The 21,241-nt window shown below is 45.6% G+C and overlaps 1 protein-coding gene across 6 annotated transcripts in view; it reads left to right on the forward strand.

The window, feature by feature from the left end:
* emsy (EMSY transcriptional repressor, BRCA2 interacting) overlaps positions 1-21,241 on the forward strand; it is a 66,719-nt gene that overhangs the window by 19,363 nt on the left and 26,115 nt on the right. For 4 of the 6 annotated variants that reach the window (XM_038817673.1, XM_038817670.1, XM_038817674.1 and 1 more), the window contains 9 exons: positions 148-407; positions 5,340-5,601; positions 8,415-8,615; positions 10,907-10,984; positions 12,733-12,876; positions 13,056-13,232; positions 14,499-14,644; positions 16,533-16,706; positions 20,276-20,489. In XM_038817673.1, coding sequence (XP_038673601.1) covers positions 148-407; positions 5,340-5,601; positions 8,415-8,615; positions 10,907-10,984; positions 12,733-12,876; positions 13,056-13,232; positions 14,499-14,644; positions 16,533-16,706; positions 20,276-20,489 — 1,656 coding nt within the window. The remainder of the gene's footprint in view (positions 1-147; positions 408-5,339; positions 5,602-8,414; positions 8,616-10,906; positions 10,985-12,732; positions 12,877-13,055; positions 13,233-14,498; positions 14,645-16,532; positions 16,707-20,275; positions 20,490-21,241) is intronic. The other 2 variants (XM_038817672.1, XM_038817675.1) reach the window with 1 other exon arrangement.

Raw genomic sequence — 21,241 nt, forward strand, 5'->3', positions numbered from 1 at the left:
ATCCAGCCTCACAAATGAAAAATGTATATTTGGTTGAAGAAGTGGTGGAACTGACCGATGTGGGCTGGAGGAATTCATAACCTTTTCAGTGAAAGTAAATTGCTTCTTCTGCACTTCATTAATGACAATACTCCCTTTCAAACCAAGGTGTTAGCTGTGCTGATGAAGATGACAAACCTCGCAAGCGCAGGCGTACAAATTCATCAAGTTCTTCCCCTGTGGTGCTTAAAGAAGTTCCCAAGTCGGTCACGCCAGTCGCCAAATCGATTGCAGTACCCATGGGAAGCAGCCCAAAAGTAAGCAACATTATGCAGAGCATCGCAAACTCCATTCCTTCGCACATGTCACCGGTGAAAATTACCTTTACTAAACCAACCACCCAAACAACAAATACAACTACTCAGAAGGTGAGTCAGGACTCTGCTGTGGCCTTTAGTTAAACTGTAGTTTTTTAGTTTAATTAGTTGCATTGTTTAATGTGGAACTAAATTATTCAGATCTTTATATTTAATCATTTGTCTGTGTTGTATAATCTGATGTCAGCTAAGTTCAGGTGGGTTGCTACAATTAACCTTTGTGCCCCTGCATCTATTCACTGTCTGCTAATCCCCATTAGAAATGACATATATCGAGGACTTCAGGTGACAGGGATATGCTGAGTAGTCGTGCATCAGGTGGCTCTCCTCAGGAAAATAAGCACTCTTGGCCAAATTTATCCCAGAAAATCGGATTCCTTCATCTCCTCACCCACAAAAACAGAGAGAAAGAAAAGCATGCCAGGAAGCAGGCTGCGGAGAAGCCAGAAATGGTGGAAAAAGGCAGGAGCAGCAAGCAAGGGGTCCCCAGCCACCTCTGAGAAATGATGTGGAGATGCCGGTGTTGGACTGGGGTGGGCACAGTAAGAAGTCTTTCAACAAAGTCCAACAGTTTTGTTTCAAATCACTAGCTTTCGGAGCACTGCCCCTTCACCTGAGGAAGGAGCAGTGTTCCGAAAGTTAGCGATTTGAAACAAACTTGTTGGACTTTAACCTGGTGTTGTAAGACTTCTTACTGTACCTCTGAGAAAGGGAGACTGGCGACCCTGACAAATGCCCCCCCCCCCCCCCCCCCCCCCCCCCCCCCCCCCCCCCCCCCCCCCCCCCCCCCCCCCCCCCCCCCCCCCCCCCCCCCCCCCCAAAACCTGGAGATGCTTGGAAGACGTTTCTAACTAAGGAACTGACCACAATGAATTACTAGATCAAGGTGGAGATCCAAACGGCGGTCAGGGTGGTGGTGGGCAGACATTGGCCACCATGCGGACACCGCTTGAGATAGGAAGGGAGGGGAAAACGATCCAAGAACTCAAAGGCATCGACTGGCCAAAGTGACTGGATCGTCGCCCTGAAGGCAGAGATAAAGAGGTTCATGGACACCTGGGAACCTGAAAGGAAGGTCGAGGACCAGGAGAACCGATCCAGGTGACGGAACATTTGGATAGTGGGCCTGCCAAAGGGAATTGAGGGCAGAGACCCAACTGACTACGTGACTCAGATACGGGACAACTTGGTTGGAAGGGGCAGCTTCCCCAAGCTGCCAGAGATCGGCAGGGCACACTGGTTACTCCAGGGCCGGGGAGGGCGATGATAGCCAAGCTGCACAGGTACCAGGACTGGGAGAAGATCCTGCAGTGGACTCGGCACACAAAAGCAAGCAGTTGGGAGGCACACAGGATAAGGGTATACCAGGATATTGGGGCGGACCTGGCAAAACGCGGGGTGAGTTTAAACATGCAAAGTCTGACCTGTGTTAAATTTGGGATGTTTTTCGCAGCCAGGCTCTGGATGACATACTAGAATAAGGAACAATATTTTACCACCCTGGCAGAGGCGGCGGAGTTCATTTGTATGGAAGGACTAGACAAAAGTCAAACGAGGCAGTGGTGAGGAAGGTGCGGGGAGAAAAAGTGTTGGAAAAGGACAATTTTGCACAGGACTGCACTGCCTCACTATGAGTAAGGATACTAGCTCATAGGAAGGAAGGGATGGGGCGGGGGGGGGGGGGTGAAATTGTAGGGTGGGGGACGGGGAATGGTAGGAGGGGCGGGGAAGGACAGAGAAGGGGATAGAGGGGGTATCAGGACCAAGGGGCGAACATAGCGATAAGGATGGGAATGCTCTAGACTGGCTTCAGTACGTCAGGTTCGGGAAGATGGAACAAGATGGCACCGTAAGCAGCCACTTTGGAGAGTCCCAAAACAAAGGGAAACCCCGGAGTGCAGGGGCGCACCCACGTGGTATATACACAGTTGGTAGCCTAGACAATGGGAAACCGGAGCGCAGGGGCACAGCCTCATGTTGAGAACGGTGATCTCGGCCATTCTGGATGGCCTCCTAGCGGAGGGAAATCCCAGATTGCGGTGCGCATCCATAAGATAAATATGGTTGATTCTGCTGGAAGGGGGCAGACACCCCACCCACACGCACAGGATAGTCACCTGGGAGGTTAGAGGACTTAACGGCCTAGTGAAAAGATTCTGAATCTTCGCCCACCTGAAAAGTATGAAAGCCGACATAATCTTCCTCTAAAAGTCGCACCTGAGGGAGAAGAACCGACTACAGGGAAGAAAGGGTTGGGTGAGACAGACCTATGATTCCTGCTATGGGACGAGGGCTAGGGGGGGATAGCTATTTTGATAAGCGAGAGGACAATGCTCGCGGCGACAAAGACAGTTACGGACCAAAGGGGACGATACGTCAAGGCCAGTGGTGTCCTGGACGGGGCACCGGTAGTCCTGGTGAACGTGTACGTGCCCAACCTGGAAGGCACGGAATTTATGAAGAAGACTATGGTGGATATCCCAGACGTAGTTATGCACCGACTAATCTTTGGGCGTGTACTTCAACTGTGTACAGGGCCCACTGATGGGCAGATCAAACCCCAGAACGGGGAAAATGGCAGGCATGGCGAGGCAACTGGGAACGTTTATGGAAAAGGTGGCGGCAGTGGACCCATGGCGGTTCCTGCACCCAGGGGAGAAGGGATTTTCATTCTTCTCAGCAGTACACAAGGTCTACACACGCATCGACGACTTTGTAGGAGGCAATCAGTGCTTCTAGAAATAGTCAGAGCAGAGTACTCTGCGATCATAATCTCCGATCACGCTCCACATTATATGGATGTGAGGTTGGAGGTGGGCCTTGCACAACACCTAATATGGAGGTTGGACAAAACCCTCTTGGCCGACAAGGTCTTCTATCAAAAAGCATCACAGGCCACAGAATCCCTCCAGCGCAGAAGGAGGCCATTCGGCCCATCGGTTCTGCACTGGCCCTTGGAAGAGCACCCTATTTATGCTTACGCCCACGCCTCCACACTATCCCCGTAACCCATTAACCCGACCTAAGGGGCAGTTTAGCATGACCAATCTACCTAACCTGCACATCTTTGGAGGAAACCGGAGCACCCGGAAAAAACCCATGCAGGGGAAAAAATGCAAACTCCATGCAGTCACTCGAAGCTGGACTTGTACTCTGATCCCTGGAGCTGTGAAGCAGCAGTGCTAACCACTGGGCAACCGTGCCATTGTGAACAACCGGAACGGCAAATTCTCACCTTCCATGTTCTGGGAGGTACTGAAAGCTGTGATTAGGGGAGAAATGATTGTGCACAAGGCTTGTAGAGATTGGGAAGAGAGGGCATCTGGGCAGCAACTGATCAACCCCACACTGGAGGTCAATAGAAGATACTCCGAGGCCCCGACCGTGGAGCTTCTGGCAGAAAGGAAAAAGTTACAAGTGGACTTTAACCTGCTACCCACCAGGATGGCAGTGCACCAACTCCGTCCGGGGACGTTCCATGAGCATGGGGAGAACACAGAACACAGAACAGTACAGCACAGAACAGGCCCCTCGGCCCTCGATGTTGTGCCGAGCAATGACCACCCCACTCAAACCCACGTATCCACCCTATACCCGTAACTCAACCCCCCTTAACCTTACTTTTTAGGACACTACGGGCAATTTAGCATGGCCAATCTACCTAACCCGCACATCTTTGGACTGTGGGAGGAAACCGGAGCACCCGGAGGAAACCCACGCACACACGGGGAGGATGTGCAGACTCCGCACAGACAGTGACCCACCTGGGAACCTGGAGCTGTGAAGCATTTATGCTAACCACCATGCTACCGTGCTGCCCCCTGCAGGTGCTACCACCTGCTGGCTCACCAGCTGAGAAAGCAGGCAGCCGCAAAAGAAATTGTGCAGGTGAAGGAGGCAGACTAGAAGCTGAACCAAAAAAAGTCAACAAATCTTTCAAGGCCTTCTACTGGGGGCTGTACACCTCCAAGCCCCCCAGTGGGGACTCGGGAATGAAACAGTTCTTTGATGGACTGGACATGCCAGTCGTGGGAGATGATAGACGGAGGGAGCTGGCAACACCAATAGGACTGGAAGAGGTCATGGAGAGTATCAACTACATGCAGGTGGGGAAGGTGCCACGACCCAATGAGTTCCCTGCGGACTTTGACAAAACGTTTGCGTCGGTTCTCACCCCACACCTACGGGAGATGTTCGTAGACTCACTGGCGAGGGGCACCCTGCCTCCAACGCTAACACTAGCCACCATATCGCTGATACCCCAAAAAAGACAAAACCCAACAGAGTGCGGATCATACAGACCCATTTCGCTGCTCAACGTGGACGTGAAAGTAATCAAATCCTGGCCAAGAGACTGGAGAATGGCATACCAGAGGTGGCCACAGAGGACCAGACAGGCTTTGTTAAGGGTAGATGGCTAACTGCGAGCATCACACGGCTGCTGAATGTTATACTTGCCCCATCTGGGGGCAGAACACCAGAGGTGATTGTCTCCCTGGTTGCAGAAAAGGCCTTTGGCAGAGTGGGCGGTATGGGCTAGGTTCAGTGTTCACCTTGCTTCTACAGTTCATCCCCATGCTCACTTGAAGAACGGGTACAAGAGTGATGATGCAAGAGGACTACTGAAGACCAAGGAACCAAACTGCTACAATAATCAGTGTCTCCAGGAGGGGGTGCTATGGTAACAAAATTGGTAACAGGTGTCCTGGAAAACAGGATTTTGGAAATTTACCCTGTAGCAAGTACTGCATCCTGAAGAACACAAACTTTCACTGCCACAAACAGGTTTCCTTTCAGCACCTTTTGTTTTGGTCCTGTTATGTCCCCAATGGGATTTTGTTACACGTGTGAATAAAAATAGTTTGCTTTTAACTACATGTTTCTGTTGATTGAACAAATCAGGACCAGTTCGGAATTGTATCAGTGACATTACTCCCAACAGCAGCCACAACTAACCGCATAAATGTGTTTGTTCAAAAATAGGTGATAATCGTGACTACATCACCAAGCTCGACGTTTGTACCTAATATTTTGTCCAAGTCTCACAACTACGCAGCTGTCACCAAGCTTGTGCCAACGTCTGTTATCACCACTGCCACTCAAAGACAGCCAGTGGTCATTACTGCCACGCAGCCGCCTTTTACAGCTGGCAGTGTACCATCTCCTTCGTCCACATCCATCAGTGCCGCTGCCACATCTATGATTTCATCAACATCTTCTGTTGTTATGTCAACAATAGCCCAAGGTAAGTGAAAGAATCCACTGATTTAAGAAATCTCTCTTCATCATTGTGCATCCTTTCAAGAAATCCTCCTCACTTCTATGTGAAGATTACATAAATTAACTAGAATTACTTTTGAGATTGAAGTGATAAAATTAAAAGAATGAAGTTTGAGCTGTTTGTTTTTTTTCTACAAATTTAGAGCACCCAATTCATTTTTTCCAATTAAGGGGAAATTTAGCGTGGCCAATCCACCTACCGTGCACATCTTTGGGTTGTGGGTGCGAAACCCATGCAAACGCGGGGAGAACGTGCAAAGTTCACACAGACAGTGACCCAGGAACGTCGGCGCCATGAGGCAGCAGTGCTAACCACTGCGCCACTGTGGTGCCCTGGTTTGAGCTGTTGAGACCCTGCAAGGTTTTAACCTTGCTTGAGCCATTCACTCTCACATCTGAGTTTGAAGGTCTTGAATTAAGGGCAGCATGGCTGAGCAGCGGTTAACACTGCTGCCTCACGGCGCCAAGGACCCGGATTCGATCCTGGCTCTGGGTCACTGTCCGTGTGGAGTTTGCACATTCTGCCCGTGTCTGCATGCCCCCCGGTCCCCCCCACACAACCCAAAGATGTACAGGGTAGGTGAATTGGCCACACTAAATTGCCCCATGGAAAAAAATTATAATTGGAAACTCTAAATTTATATTTTTTTTAAAAAAAGGTCCGTAATTGATCCCTACTCTGGAGACTGTTTCTTTTTCTCAACAATCAGAATGTGTTAGATACTGCAATATATTTTCAGGATGATGATGATCTTCATTTTTTTACAATAGCATTTCCCTGGTTCATGGAGATGAAATGAAATGAAAATTGCTTATTGTCGCGAGTAGGCTTCAATGAAGTTACTGTGAAAAGCTCCTAGTCGCCACATTCCGGCGCCTGTCCGGGGAGGCTGGTACGAGATTAAGAATAGGCTCCCACAATCAAATTGATGTGATATGAACTGACTGTACTTAATAATTTCAGCTACAGTCCACCAGATTTCTTTTTGCTCTAAATTATTACCGGGTAGTGTTCTGCAGATCAGAAGAAAAAGATCTTGAATTTTTTTGTTTTGAAAGATATCTTTATTTGCATTTTTCACTTAATATCCAAACTGCAGAACAACACAAACAACAATAATAATCAACATAGTAACAACATCAACACAGGTTACCACAGACTGTTCCCGCATATGTGACCGTTGTCTCTTCTATCTTTTCCCTACTCTATTTATGTTAGTGCGTATCTTATAGGTTTGTTTAGAAGTGTTCTTATCGAGTCTCTTAACATTTAGTGATACGAGTTACACACAACTTTACATATGTATTGCCAGGGTTCTTTACATCGTTCATACTTTATACTTACAATTACATTTGTCTTGCTGGGGAGGGAAATCTTGTTTCCCCCTTGAGTTCTCGGGGGAGGTTAGATAGGTCCATTCTCCTGGTTTGCCCGAATGGGAGGGATCTGTGTCCCCTGTTTCGAATGGCCTCCCTCCCGTTCCTTCTCTGCTATATGCGGACTCCTTTACATTCAATGGTATTTTCTACACCCCTCCCCTTCCTATTCCTCCCCCCTCCTTTTGCTAACAACCGCCGCCCCAGTTGTTGGTCTGTAAAGAGGCTTGTGAAACTCTTCCACGTGTTGTGGAATCTCTCCTCAGATCCGTTTATCGAGAATTTTATATTTTCTAGTTGCAGGAATTTGGCCAGGTCAGGGAGCCACTCCGAGGCCCTGGGTGGCGTTGCCAACTTCTCGCCTAGCAGAAGTCTTCACTGGCGATCAGTGAGGCGAGGCCAGGCCGTTAGCCCCCTTACCTGTCCAGAGCTCAGAATGCTCTGACACCCTGAAGACCACCACAGATGGGCCCGGCTCCATCTCGGACCCCACCTCCCTGGACATAGCCTCAAAAAAGGGCTGCCCAGAACTCAGTCTGTGGCAGGACCAGGGCATGTGGGTGTGGTTGGTCCTGACACAGTTCACACCTGTCCTCCACCTCTGGAAAGAATCCGCTCATGTGTATTTTAGTGAGGTGTACCACCTTGAGCTGCATTTGGCTTAGTCTGGTGCAAGAGGAGGTGGAGTTGATCCTGTGCAACGTCTTGATCCAGAGTCTTCCCCTTCACCGGTTCTGCGCCTTCACGTGCGGTTCCCTGCTCAGAGGCTGAGGTTTCCCCTCCCCTCGTCTCTACGGACTTTTCAGCTGGGTGGCTGGTTCTTTCCCATTCTGCTTAGCAGTGCGGTCAATGGGGGGTTAAACTGGGGGAATTATAGGTACTTTTGGTGTCCGTTTGAAAAGGCCATAGTCAAAGTTCTTAGACGAGAGCCACTTTCCGTGCAACCGCTCAGCTCGTGGCCACAACTGGAAGTCAGATCTTGAATTTTTAAAGCACCGCCAACGCTCTATTGTCAAGGAAATATTTTTGAAGTGTAGCTACTATTACACTGTAGAGAAACTCAGCAGACAATTTGTACACCAGATCTCCCACACAGCGATGAGATAATGGTCAGATAATCTGTCTCGGTCGTATTCTTTTTAAGAAATTTTAAGGAATGAATGTTGACCAGAAACACCCCAAGGTGACCTTGGATAGTCTGCACTCATCTGAGAATCTTGGTTCAACATCTCACCTGAAAGACTGACTGTGTAGGACTCCCACATACTATCCAATTGTTCAAGTCCCAAGAGTGAACTTGTATTATATAGTTGGTAATTTTAAGGAATCCTAAGTTAAGAAGCCAGACTCAACTTTAGTCATAGCACTTAAAAAAACCTGATTGTTTTGTCTTTATAAAAGGTGCATCTGGTACTGCAGTTAAAGTTACGGCGGCCAGGCTTCAAACCCCCAAAGCACTTATGGGCTCCCCAACCCAGATCTTGACGCAGTTTCCCAAAACGCAACAACAGCAACAAATGTCACAATCTCCACAGCAACAGTCCCAACAGTCTCAAACATCACCTGGTATCAAACCCACCATTCAAATCAAACAGGAATCAGGTAAGTTAAAAATGCAAAAAAGATTTTATATGCATTTCATTTGTGAGGAAAACGCGAGATACCCATCAGTGACAAAAATACAGATTTCAATGCATAATATATTTTGTAGTATCCATCTCAGATTAAATGCGTTTTTTTTCGTGTGTGTGTTAGAAAAATTAATATCTATAACCTGGGTGTTTTCTTCTATATGATGCATCAACTTACAGCATGTTTTGCAAGTTTTGTCTTCTCTTCTCTGAGATTCAGTGATGACAAATTAGGTCATTTTTTCTGTTAATCACTTCATTTTCTTCTGGTTTGTAGTTTATATTTACAACTTTTTTTTAACAGTTATGGACATAATGCATGATGTGCAGGCATTAGGGGATTGTGTTTAGCTTCTTTAATAAACTTATAATGCTGCCCTGTATTTTGGAGTAAACATGATAGTTCAGTACATTGCCTGTTATACTCTTCATTGGTAGCAAAATTGGCAACAACAGCTCATTTGAATGTGTAACCTAGAGTGACCATACTTGCACATTTTTTATATGCATCTTTTTAAAATACAGAATTTGTTGCAGGAATGCGTTGTAAATCAGAGGATCTGACACCCCTTTGGAGACGGCAGTGTGTCGACATAAAGAAAGCCTGTAATTGTGAATGCAAAGCTGAAAGAGGCTCAGTGGCAAATTTATTAATCTTTGGGACCAGTTTAGATGAGGATTATAGAGTTTAATTGATTTAAATCTAAAATTCTTGATTCCATTAATGGGCAGCCATCCTAAGATACTAGCACATCCTAGTGTTGTGATTTATGTTTACCTACTAATAAATAAACGGCACTACTAACAGGCCATCACAAACTGTCAGACCCATGAAGTTCAGTAGTAGAACTATGAATAAGCAATACAAACATAAAAAGGTTGATGTTGCCTGTGTTTTGAAATGTAGATTGCCAGGCCTTGCAAGCTGTGTGTGACCTAGGAGCTGTAATTTGGCCACCCTTGGTAGTTAAATACACCGTCCAGTATGGTACCAAATTATATAGACCGAAGCTCCTAACCTCAGGCATGACCCACTGTCATCTTGGATAGAGCAGAAGATTGGCATTAGTACCTTTCGATTAATGAGTAAGGCGAGAACATCCCATTTTCTGATTGTTATCCAGTTATTCCTGTTGGAAAGTCCTTGCGTGTGATCATTGGGTGGAGACAGGATAAAATTGACTGATGCCCTCTTGTTTGTGGGATATGAGTACCGCTGGCAAAGACACATTGGGGAGACAGCAGTGTAGTGATAATGCCGCTGAACTGGTGCTCCAATGGCCCAGGCTAATTCTCTGGGGGACATGGGTTCAAATCCCACCACAGCAGCTGGTGGAATTTAAATTCAATTAATAAATCTGGAATTGAAAGCTAATTTAGGTGATAGTGACCATGAAAATATCAATGATTGTCCACAAATCTATCTGGTTCACTAATGTCATTCAGGGAATGAAACCTGCCATCCATACCTAGTCTGGCCTACATGTGACTCCAGATCCACAACAATGGGCTGCATGATAGCACAGTGGTTAGCATTGTTGCTTCACAGCACCAGGGTCCCCAGTTCGACTCCCAGCTTGGGTCACTGTCTGTGCGGAGTCTGCACGTTCTCCCCGTGTCTGCGTGAGTCTCCTCCCACAAGTTTAGAAAGCCGCGCTCTTAGGTAATTTGGACAGTAAGAAGTCTTACAACACAAAGTTAAAGTCTTCCTCGGGTGAGGAAGGAGCAGTGCTCCGAAAGCTAGTGTTTGAAACAAACCTGTTGGACTTTAACCTGGTGTTGTAAGACTTACTGTGCTCACCCCAGTCCAACGCCGGCATCTCCACATCACAGGTAATTTGGACATTCTGAATTCTCCCTCTGTGTACCCAAACAGGCGCCATAGTGTGGCGACTAGGGGATTTTCACAGTAACTTCATTGCAGTGTAATGTAAGCCTACTTGTGACAATAATAAAGATTATTAAATTATTATGTGGTTGGTTCGTAACAGCTATGCAAGTCAAGGGCAATTAGGGACGGCCTTGCCAGGGATGCCCACATCACATGAAAGAAGCCCACATCACATGAAGAATAGAGAAAAAATAATTAATGCCCATTCCTAATTGCCCTTGAGAAGGTGGTGGTGTCTGTTTGAGGTATAGAGGGCTTCCAATAGTCATGAAACTGTAATCCAGTCCACCTTCAGAGAAGAATCTCAGACATGGGGTGGGGAGGAACAAAATTGCAAGTAAAGCAACTTCTTTCTTTCTTGATTTATTCAGTACTAAGGGCACCTTTTAGCGCTGTTCGTCCTGCGGCCCCTGGTCCCAAGATGATGCCGGAGGGCGTTGTTATTTCAGGTGTGCACAGCAGATGTGGATTGTATCAAATAAGACCTCAATATCACAAGAGGTCCTGACACAGATAAGCCAATAAAAAGCGAGTCGCTTTTAACCTTGAACGTTAAAACAGAATCTGATTGAGATCCTGTGTCAGTGGGTTCAATTCTTGCCTCTGAATGTTTAGGTCATGAGTTCAAACTCCAGTCCAGAGACTTGAGCATATAATCTAGGCTCTCTTGCTCGTGCAGAACTGAGTAAGTGCTACATTTTTGGAGATGCCGTCTGCTGGATGAGACATTGAACCAAGACCTGGTCTACGTTCTCCGATGGATATAAAAGATACATGGCACCATTTCAAAGAAGAACAGGGAGTTTCCCCTGGTGTCCTGGTCAATATTTATCCTTCAGTCAATATTAGTGAAACAAATTATTTGCAATTCACCTCATTGTTTCTGTGTACCTGCTGTGTGCAAATTGGCTGCTGAAATTTACATTGCGATACTGACTGCACTTGAAGTTCGTTCTTCAGGGTTTGGAGCATGGGGAGTCCAGATGTAATTCACACCCCTTTGTAAAGGTTTTCATTACGTCCTTTAAAAAAATATTTCCATTGCGAACTCCTATGTGCACTTTTCTGATGGACCACCTCCTGCCAGTGATACTGCAGGGCTCCTAATCTCTTCTGCCTGAGGGACATTAGTATTGTTCATAAGCGGAGAGCAAGTAGAGGTATGTGACCTGTGAACAGAGAGACAGCAGTCGTGTAATGCACACAAATAGAGGAGATGGGGAGAGTAAGACATGCATGGGGGCATCAAGAGTCTGCACACAGTGAAAAGTGGAAATGTTACTTTACCTTGCCCCCGCCCCATCTGCTTCAGCTCCTTCTTTGCACCCACACTCCTTCCTGCGAAAGAGTTTTCCGCCCTGGTGTCTCCGATTCTATGCATTGTGTCAAGGATCTTTTCCCTCACACTTCTTAGAAAACCATTTCCGATGCAGATTTTGTTCCAATTATGACTTGTTAGTGATTGTATGCTGTAATCGGAGGAAAGCACAGCAAATATGTATTTATGCTGTTTAACAGAAGAGATTATCATCAATGTATCAAAAGAAGTCAAATCCCAATCACCCCAGCATAACTTTTTCTGTCTATTTTGCTGCTTGTATGAATTTTAATCAAGTATGTTTTATGGCCTCAGGAAGGATGTTTCCAGATGGGTGCTGTTAACAGCTTCTTGTACAGTTGTATGTGATTCGCATTCAAACTGTTAATTTTAAATGATGCCATCAGCTGAGCCATGGCATGTCTGTAATCAGCTGGAAACGTTCTTTAATTGAAAGTTGTTTGAGAGTGGCAGAACACCGGTACTTCAGGACAAATGTTTGTTAAATTTAAAGCACCGATGGATGGGGGGGAAAAACTGACTGGAATTGGAGGCAAATCGCCCCCTGTTGCAAATGTTTTGGCCATTTATCCTGTGATGTTTGTCACATCCTATTATCTTTCTTGTTGGTTAACTGGCCAGATGCTGTACGTTGGAGAATAGCAATCTCTGTTCCTACTGTCAGATTAGCTTTAAAATGTACTTTGTCCTACATGGCACAATCCTTTTCAACAGTGATCACTTGGTCTCTGCTCAATATTTTTTGCTGCAGTGCATATTAGTCATCGCTGTTAAATCTGTGTTTTGTATAGGGATAGGAAAGGTGTTATGTTAAACCATGTCATTGACTACCTTAATTGTAGTTTACATTTTTGGCAGGCGTCAAGATTATAACCCAGCAGATGCAGCCGAGTAAAATCCTGCCAAAACCAGTTACGATGCCTAGTACAAGCACTTCGCCCATCATGGTGGTTAGTAGCAATGGTGCCATCATGACAACCAAGTTGGTTACGACACCAACAGGTAAGCCTTGGCAGAGCAAACCATTAACAAACATGTCAAGAGGTTATCTCATCAGTGGTTCTGTTCTTGTCATTTGCGAGGGAATGACGTTTTTTGTTTTTGTCAAAATTAGTTACAATTTAAATTGTGGAGCTCATGAATTATGTTATTTAAAATAAGTGTCTCTTTGAATATAACAGGTACCCAAACTACCTACACACGTCCTACATTAAATCCTACCATCAGTGCCCGTATGGCAGCATCTGCAGGATCTACTACCTACATGAAAACTACGAGTGGGAGCATCATCACTGTAGTACCAAAGTCACTAGCCACATCCCTCGGAGGAAAAATTATCAGCAGCAGTATCATATCTGGTTAGTGTTCACTTGTACAACTGTTAATGATGAAAATTTCCCAAAGAATGCCAAAGTCACTTGGCTGGGTTTACACTGTATACACTTTGTACATCCTGCAGTTCTGTGGTATTGGAACATTTTAAACATATTTAAATTCGAAGCAATTCCTTTTTTCTGAAGCCTAAATCTTTTCCTGCATCCATAGATAATTTGTTTGAAAATTAATTTATGCAGGAAGCGTTGGTTCATTTGGTAAAATTATTGACTTAAGCTAGGCGACTGCAATTATGTAGTTAACGCATCAGTACATCTTATTGCCTTTGGCACAGTTTAAAGACCATCCTTTTAAAAAGGTTTTTCTAGTGCTATCAGTTTAACATCAATTTCAAGCCCGTGTATCGTTTTTATACTTACGCTGGTCTTTGTATTCATCATCTGCAGGAATTTGGGAATAGAGGAAAGGCAATGGAAAATTGGTGGAGGGAAAGCTTAGGAGCAAAGTTACTGAATTTGTTCTTGGTGAACGTTGCCTTCAGGACAAATGTTTGTCCTCCTGTGTGTCAGTAATTTCTCATTTTATTAAAGATAAACTGGGTCACTTTTGTGAAGGGATGCAGTTCATAGTGCAAGGCATTACTGAATGTAAGAGGGAAGATGGGATTATTTGAAATTAAATTAATCAGGGTGTGATCTCCATTGATTAAGCAAAGCATGTGGTCTGTTGATTTGTGTTTAAATCATGGTCAGATTCTTATAATTACAAAGTATTTACAGCATGGAAGCAGGCCATGTCCTATTTTTTATATATATATATATATATATAATATATATCTATATAGAGTACATCACTCCCCTCGTCTTAGAGTCATAAGAGGACTACAGCACAGAAAAGGCCCTTCGGCCCATTGTATCTGCGCTGGTCAAAAACAACCACTAGAAACCATAGAAAAGTTACAGCACAGAAGGATCAAATGGGCCCATCTTGTCCATGCCGGCACAAGGACACCCAAGTGTTCTAACCTCATTTTCCAGCACTTGGCCCTTATTTACTTATTTTTAATTATTTCTTACTTTTCTTGGCCTCAATGTGTGGGAACAATAGCTATCAGTAGGTTTATATGTCAGTGTACCCTGTTTTATAGCTACCTTTATTTTAAATCTCTTACTTGTCCTGCTTGCCTTTCTCATGTAGCGAACCGTGGGCATACAAGCATGTAGCATCATTGATTTTGTGCTCATATTCCAGTCTAATTGTATTGATCATTTTTAATGCATTTCCTCTAGGAACAACAACAAAAATAACTACTATCCCAATGACGTCTATGACGTCAAAGCCAAATGTAATTGTTGTGCAAAAGACTGCAGGAAAGGGAACAACCATCCAGGGCATTCCGGGTAAAAACGTAGTCACCACGTTGTTGAATGCTGGGGTAAGTTCACAGTTGACCTTCAGGCTATCAAGCTCCCACCCTACAATAATTCCATTCACCCGCTGTTTGATCCCCAGGTGAAGGTCACTAAAAAGTTTCAGGCATCACCAGATAAGGAAACATGCAACAATGGTACATCAGCACACGCGTTTAGTTATGGCAGGAGGTGGTTGGATATGGATATGCACTGATAATTCCCCAGCGTCACTGATTCTCAGTATTAACCCTGAGTAAAAAAGGGAATGAGAAAATAAATGAGGAGAAAGTAATAAGTCATTCTAACCAGTGTTATGTATCTCCAAGTGGCTCCTTTAAAAGATAGAGGTTATGTTTGCTTATCTGGATGGTTTGGGGCGAAAGAGAGATGGAAGCTGATCCAGTTAAGGGAGGAAAAATAATTTGGGATTTCATAATGAAAATATATACGTTTGCTTGGAAACTAAACGTTATGTATAGACAATATATCTCTTCTAAAATAATTATGTAGTTAACATAACAAACTTGTATTTATGCAGTGCCTTTAATATAATAACATTCCAAAATGCTTTAATAATAATACGATAATAATCTTTATTAGTGTCACAAGTAGGCTTACATTAACACTGCAGTGAAGTTACTGTGAAAAGCCCCTAGTCGCCACATTCCAACACCTGTTCGGGTACACGGAGGGAGAATTCAGAATGTCCAAATTGCCTAACAGCACGTCGTTTGGGACTTTTGGGAGGAAACCGGAGCAGATATGGTGAGAACGTACAGACTCCGCACAGACAGTGACCCAAGCTGGGAATTAAACCTGGGACCCTGGTGCTGTGAAGCAACAGTGCCAACCATGTGCTACCGTGCTGCCCTTTATAGGGAAAATCTAAAACAAAATATGATACCAAGTCATACAGGATGCTGTTGGGGAAAGTTTGATCAGAGAGGTATGGTTTAAGGAGTGGGACAGAGAGAGATGGAGAGGCTTAGCAATGGAATTTCAGAGCTTGGGGCCCAGGCAACTGAAGGCATATCCACTATACAATGGTTAGTACTGTTCTGTGCTGTACTGTTCTATGTTCTATGTTCTATGTACTGTTACTTCCCAGCACCTGCGACCTGGGTTTGATTTCCGGTTTGGGTCACTGTGCGGAGTCTCCACGTTCTTCCCGTGTCTGCGTGGGTTTCCTCCGCGTGCCCTCGTTTCCTCTCACAAGTCCCGCAAGACCTGCTTGTTAGGTGAATTGGATATTCTGAATTCTTCCTCAGCGTACCCGAACAGGCGCCGGAGTGTGGCGACTAGGGGATTTTCACAGTAACTATTATTAGAATTAGAGAAGCTTAAAGCTTTTGAATGTTGTAGGGCTGGCGGAGATTCCAGAAATAGGGAGGAGGAAGCTGTGAAGCGATTTAAAAGCATGACATTGTTTAACTGGGAGGCAGTGTAGGTCAGGGAGCAGAGGGGTGATGGGTAAATGACCCAGGCAGCAGAGGTTTGGATAATGTTTAGTTTATAAAGGGTAAAACATAGGTTAGACAGGTGTGTCTATAGCCCATAGATAACAAGCATAAATGAGTGTTTGAACAACAAGTGAGCTGAGACATAGTTGGAGTTCCATGATGCTACCAAATTCTTGTTGACAAATATGACACCAAGCCATAAAATTGTGTTGTGGCATTTGACTAGAGCAGCGTTGAAATGTGTTTTAAGTAACTATCATAGTACTGAGATACTTTGGCATTTTTCAAATATATAGTTGAGCCTGTTCCATAACATTTATCAAAATAGTTTTAAAAAGACAAAGTTTTGGGCATTTTTGGGTCAATATGTGCATGCTGAATTTGGGTTGAAAAATAGTACATTAGCCCTCAAAACATTTTTCTCTCACTTCTTTTTCAATCTGCCTGCCAGGGTGAAAAGACCATTCAGGCAGTACCCGCAGGGACAAAACCAGCAATTATCACTGCAACAAGGCCCATCACTAAAATGATTGTGGCTCAGCCAAAAGGCGTAGGTTCGTCCGTACAACCCACCACAAAAATCATCCCCACCAAAATTCTCTATGGACAGCAAGGGAAAACACAGGTGAGTGCGTTCTAAAGTTGCAGAAATATAATGCGGAAAATGGTTGGGTGACGAAGGGGGACACCGGAAATATTGAACTCACTCTCTTAACCTGGTCTTCCTCAGATCCTATCTGAGTTGTACACTATCATCAATCCTTGCTCATATTCGCATTCATCCCCAAGAGTATTGACATGTGTGTCAGTAAGAATGTTCTTTTTGTTAAACTGTGATATTGAACAACATCTGTTGTCACACATGGGGCGAAATTCTCCGACCCCACGCAGGGTCGGAGAATAGGCGGGAAGCGGCGTTATTTCCGCTCCCGCAGGTTTTTGAATTCTCCCGCCGGTCATAAACCGGCGTTGTGCAAATCCCGCCGGCAGCCTGTGAAAACAGCTGGCGCCGGCGGGATTTCATTTTTTAAAAACTTACCTCAAATCTCCGGCCCGGATGGGCCGAAGTCCCGCCGCTGGGAGGCCTTCTCCCGCCGCCGAGGTTTAAACCACCTCTGGAACGGCGGGCTCAGCGGCGCGAGCAGGCCCCCGGGGTCCTGGGGGGGCGGGGTCCGATCGGACCCGGGGGGGTGCCCCCACGGAGGCCTGGCCCGCGATCGGGGCCCCCCGCTCACTCCGCGGGGCAGTGCCGTGGGGGCACTCTTTCTCCTTCCGCGCCGCCACGGCCTCCGCCATGGCGGACGCGGAGGAGAACCCCGCATCGCGCATGCGCCGGCAGTGACGTCAGCGGCCAGCTGCCGCTGACATCACTGCCGGCGCATGCGCCGACCGCCGAAAGCCTTTCGGCCAGCCCCGCTTCCGACTGCGCCGGGTGTTTGCGCCAGTCTTCTGGTGCAAACTGCTCCGGCGCGGGGCTGGCCCCCAAAGGTGGGGAGAATTCCCCACCTTTGGGGAGGCGCGACCCCTGAGTGGTTGGCGCCACTCCCCTACGCCGGCACCCTCCGTCACGCCGGGTAGGGGAGAATCCAGCCCATGATCTCCATTTTGCTACCATTGTTCACTGGAAAGCTTTGACTTTTTACATTGATTTATACATGTCAGAAGGTCTCTCGAACAACACCCCCCCCCCCCCGGTGGCCTGTTATGCGGCGTGCCAGTGGCGTGATCATCTTATCTGGCTGTTTCCCATTGAATGCACACCTCCCCACTGTGAAACCCACAGCAGGGTGCGTCATGCGCCATCAGTACGACCAGCAGATCCTGCCAGCGTGAGCGACCATAACCCCCCCCCCCGGTTGGGATTAAGTTTTTTGAGTTTATCTTTAGTGTGTGCAGTAATCACCATGCCAGGTAATAGTTTCCGCAGTGACTAAATGGAGCTGTATGTGAACTTCGCTGAATTTGGTCAGAGGGCTGTCTTCAATGATGAGTCATTGATTGGGGTGTACCACAACTGCAGTCTGGGTTCCTTGCAAGGGCCTGTTAAGTTTTGAGGTAAAACCAAAGTCTTCCTTACTCCCCGCTTCTCTCTCTTTCCCCATCCCAGCCCAAATGTGTGTCTGCGTGTGTAAATGTTACTCGTGAAAGCAGGAATGAGGTCTTTATTTTTTCATGCAGCTATCCAAGCATGTCCTGTACTTATTTTCCTTCACCGGCCATGTCAGTGTCAGTAATGAGTTTCCATCAGCGAGATACCAAACAGAAGATAGGAGCAGGAGTAGGCCAGTCGACCCCTCAAGCCTGCTCTGTCATTCAATATGATCATGACTGATGCTCTACCTCAATGCAATACTCCTGCTTTCTCCCCATACCCCTTGACGCTTTTAGTTTCTAGGAATCTTATTTCTTCCTTAAATATATTCAGTAACTTGGCCTCCATAGCCTTCTGTGGTAGAGAATTCTGAGGGTTGACTATCCTCTGAGCTCAGCGGTTTCTCCTCGCCTGAGTCCTAAATGGCCTATCCTGTATCCTGAGACTGTGACCCCTTGTTCTAAACCCCAGCCAGGGCAAACAACATCCCTGCATCTAGCCGGTCCATCAATTTCAGGATTTTATATGTTTCAATGTGATCCCCTCTTCTTCTAAATTCCAGTGAATACAGACCTAGTCAACCTAATCTCGCCAAATCGGGGCTTGTTGTTGGTAAAACAAGGAGAGGAGGTTGGATGTTCATCACTGTGGATGTTGCCGAATACCTCCTTGGGTCAGTCATAGTGAGAGAGCTATCGGAACAGATACTCAAACAGCTGTGGGACACTAATTTCCAAATTGCAGTTGCGCAAGGTAACGTGCTTGACGGCAGGCATCCGATCAGTAGGGAGAAAGCAGCCGTCTTAACCATACGCCAGTAGTGTTCCATGGGGCTCAGTGTTGGGCCCTTGATGTTTGTTTTTATAAATGATTTAGACTTAAATGTGGTTGGCGTGATTTGGAAATTTGTAGATGACACAAAATTGGCTGTGTAGTTGATAGTGAAGAGGATAGCTGTCGACTCCAGAATGATATCAATGTTTGGTTGAGTGGGCAGAGAAGTGGCAAATACAGTTCAATCCGGAAAAGAGTGAGGTAATGCATTTGGGGAGGGCAAACAAAGCAAGGGAATACTCAATAAACGGGAAGATATTGAGAGGGGTTGAGGAAGTGAGAGACCATGGAGTGCATGTCTACAGGCCCTTGAAGGTGGCAGAACAGGTGGACAAGGTGGTCAATAAAGCATATGGAATGCTTTCCTTTATTGGACAAGGTATTGAATGCAAAAGCTGGAGTTTTGAGTAGAGATTTGGTTGCATCACAGGGAGGAGATAATTGCTCTGGAGAGGGTGCAGAGGAGATTTACAAGAATGTTGCCAGGATTTGAAAATTGCAGCTATGAGGAGAGATTGGATAGGCTGGGATTATTTTTCTTGGAACAGAGGAGGCTAAGAGGTAACCTAACTGGTGTAAAAGATTGCGGGACCTAGACAGGAAAGACTTGATCCCCTTGCTGAGGGGTCAGTTACCAGGAGGCATAGATTCAAGGTGATTGGTGGAAGGATTAGAGGGGACACGAGGAAAAGCCTTTTCACCCAGAGGGTGGTAGGTACCTGAGATTCGCTGCTTCTAAATTGGTGGTTGAGGTCAAGTCATTTATAAAGGTACCTGGATCTGAATCTCAACTGCTGTAACCTGCGAAGCCACAGTCTAGGTGATGGAAAATGGGATTAAAATGAGTGGCTAGTTATTTTTTTTTGGTCTGCGCAGACATGATGGGCTGAATGGCCTCTTTCTGCACCGTCACTTTTCTATGGTTCAGTGACTGGTAGAAAAGGGAATTGAGAGAGGCTTTGCCCACATTTTGGAACTGCAAATCATTTTGAAGATGGTACTGATCTTGGAACACGCCTGGTAAATGATTTGGAATATTGGATGGGCAGTGTAAAAGTTGCCTTTTGTTATGTGTGTTTGAATAAGTGGATATAATTAAGCACAGTATATTTTATATACTGAGTACAGAGGGGAACTGAGATGAGGCTGTTACGGTTTACTCAGTTTAGAATCCTCCCTCCTTACCTCCCAGGTCTTCCTGCCAATTGCTAGGTTTTAATAGCCTGTGGCCTCTATACTAATAAAAGATACTTTTCATTACATTACAGGTTCTAATTAAACCAAAGCCTGTAGCTTTCCAGGCCACGATGGTGAGTGAGCAGACCCGGCAGCTGGTGAGTGAAACTCTTCAGCAGGTCTCGAGGGTCACAGAGGGAAGTAGCTTGTCTGGACAAGAAGGCAGCCTGAAGGAAGAGGCACAATCCTTTGCTGAGGGCAGCAGTGGGAGTGGTTCCTCTAGTGACACCGTACAAATCTCGCATGGTACAAACTCTCAAAATGCTTTATCTTTTATGGTTTTTTTTATTTGGGGGAAGTGAAGATTGGAATATATCTCATGAGGCTTGTGAATGCATATGACAGGATGTGGAAGGAAGGAAGGAAGGTCAGACTTCAGAGGATGTGGAGCTGAAGTGTGAACAGTAGATTTAATAGCCGAATGGGATAATAAAGAAAAAAGGATAGTTACAGTAATTATGTCTGTGCGTTTCCATTCCACCGTCCCTCCCCCCAACTGCCTCGTGTTTTACTTTGGTAGGTAGGAAATCCCAAAGCAGCAACTTAGGCCATGCATAAGCCTCGTTACTGGAAGGGAAAGCAAAGGGCAAAAGGTTTATTCCTACTGGTACCAGTTGTATTTTTATAACTTAAAATGCAATCTTGTTTAGTGTACTCAAATTAAGTAATGCATAATCAAATTGCTGTTATGCTACCCTTTACCCTTTTTATGGAATGAGTTTTGCTGGTGGGGAGGTACAATCACAAAATCACCAATTGTAATAAGAATTTGCAAAGGTATTTTGACTATTCAGTCGCTATAAGCCACAGCCAGTTCTTATTATCAGGTCACCTTGTAACTCCGTAAATTCAACACCCTTTCTGATTTGGAATGGGCTATATCATCCACCCCTCCCTGCCAACTCCCTGACTACACCTTATTTTCTGATCAAGAAATACATAGCGTGTAGTTTTCTAACAAATTTCCTGCACATTTCCCAAATCTAAAGTGTGTTTTG

This window comes from Scyliorhinus canicula, chromosome 14 (assembly GCF_902713615.1).
Source record: "Scyliorhinus canicula chromosome 14, sScyCan1.1, whole genome shotgun sequence".
Taxonomy (NCBI): Eukaryota; Metazoa; Chordata; class Chondrichthyes; order Carcharhiniformes; family Scyliorhinidae; genus Scyliorhinus; species Scyliorhinus canicula.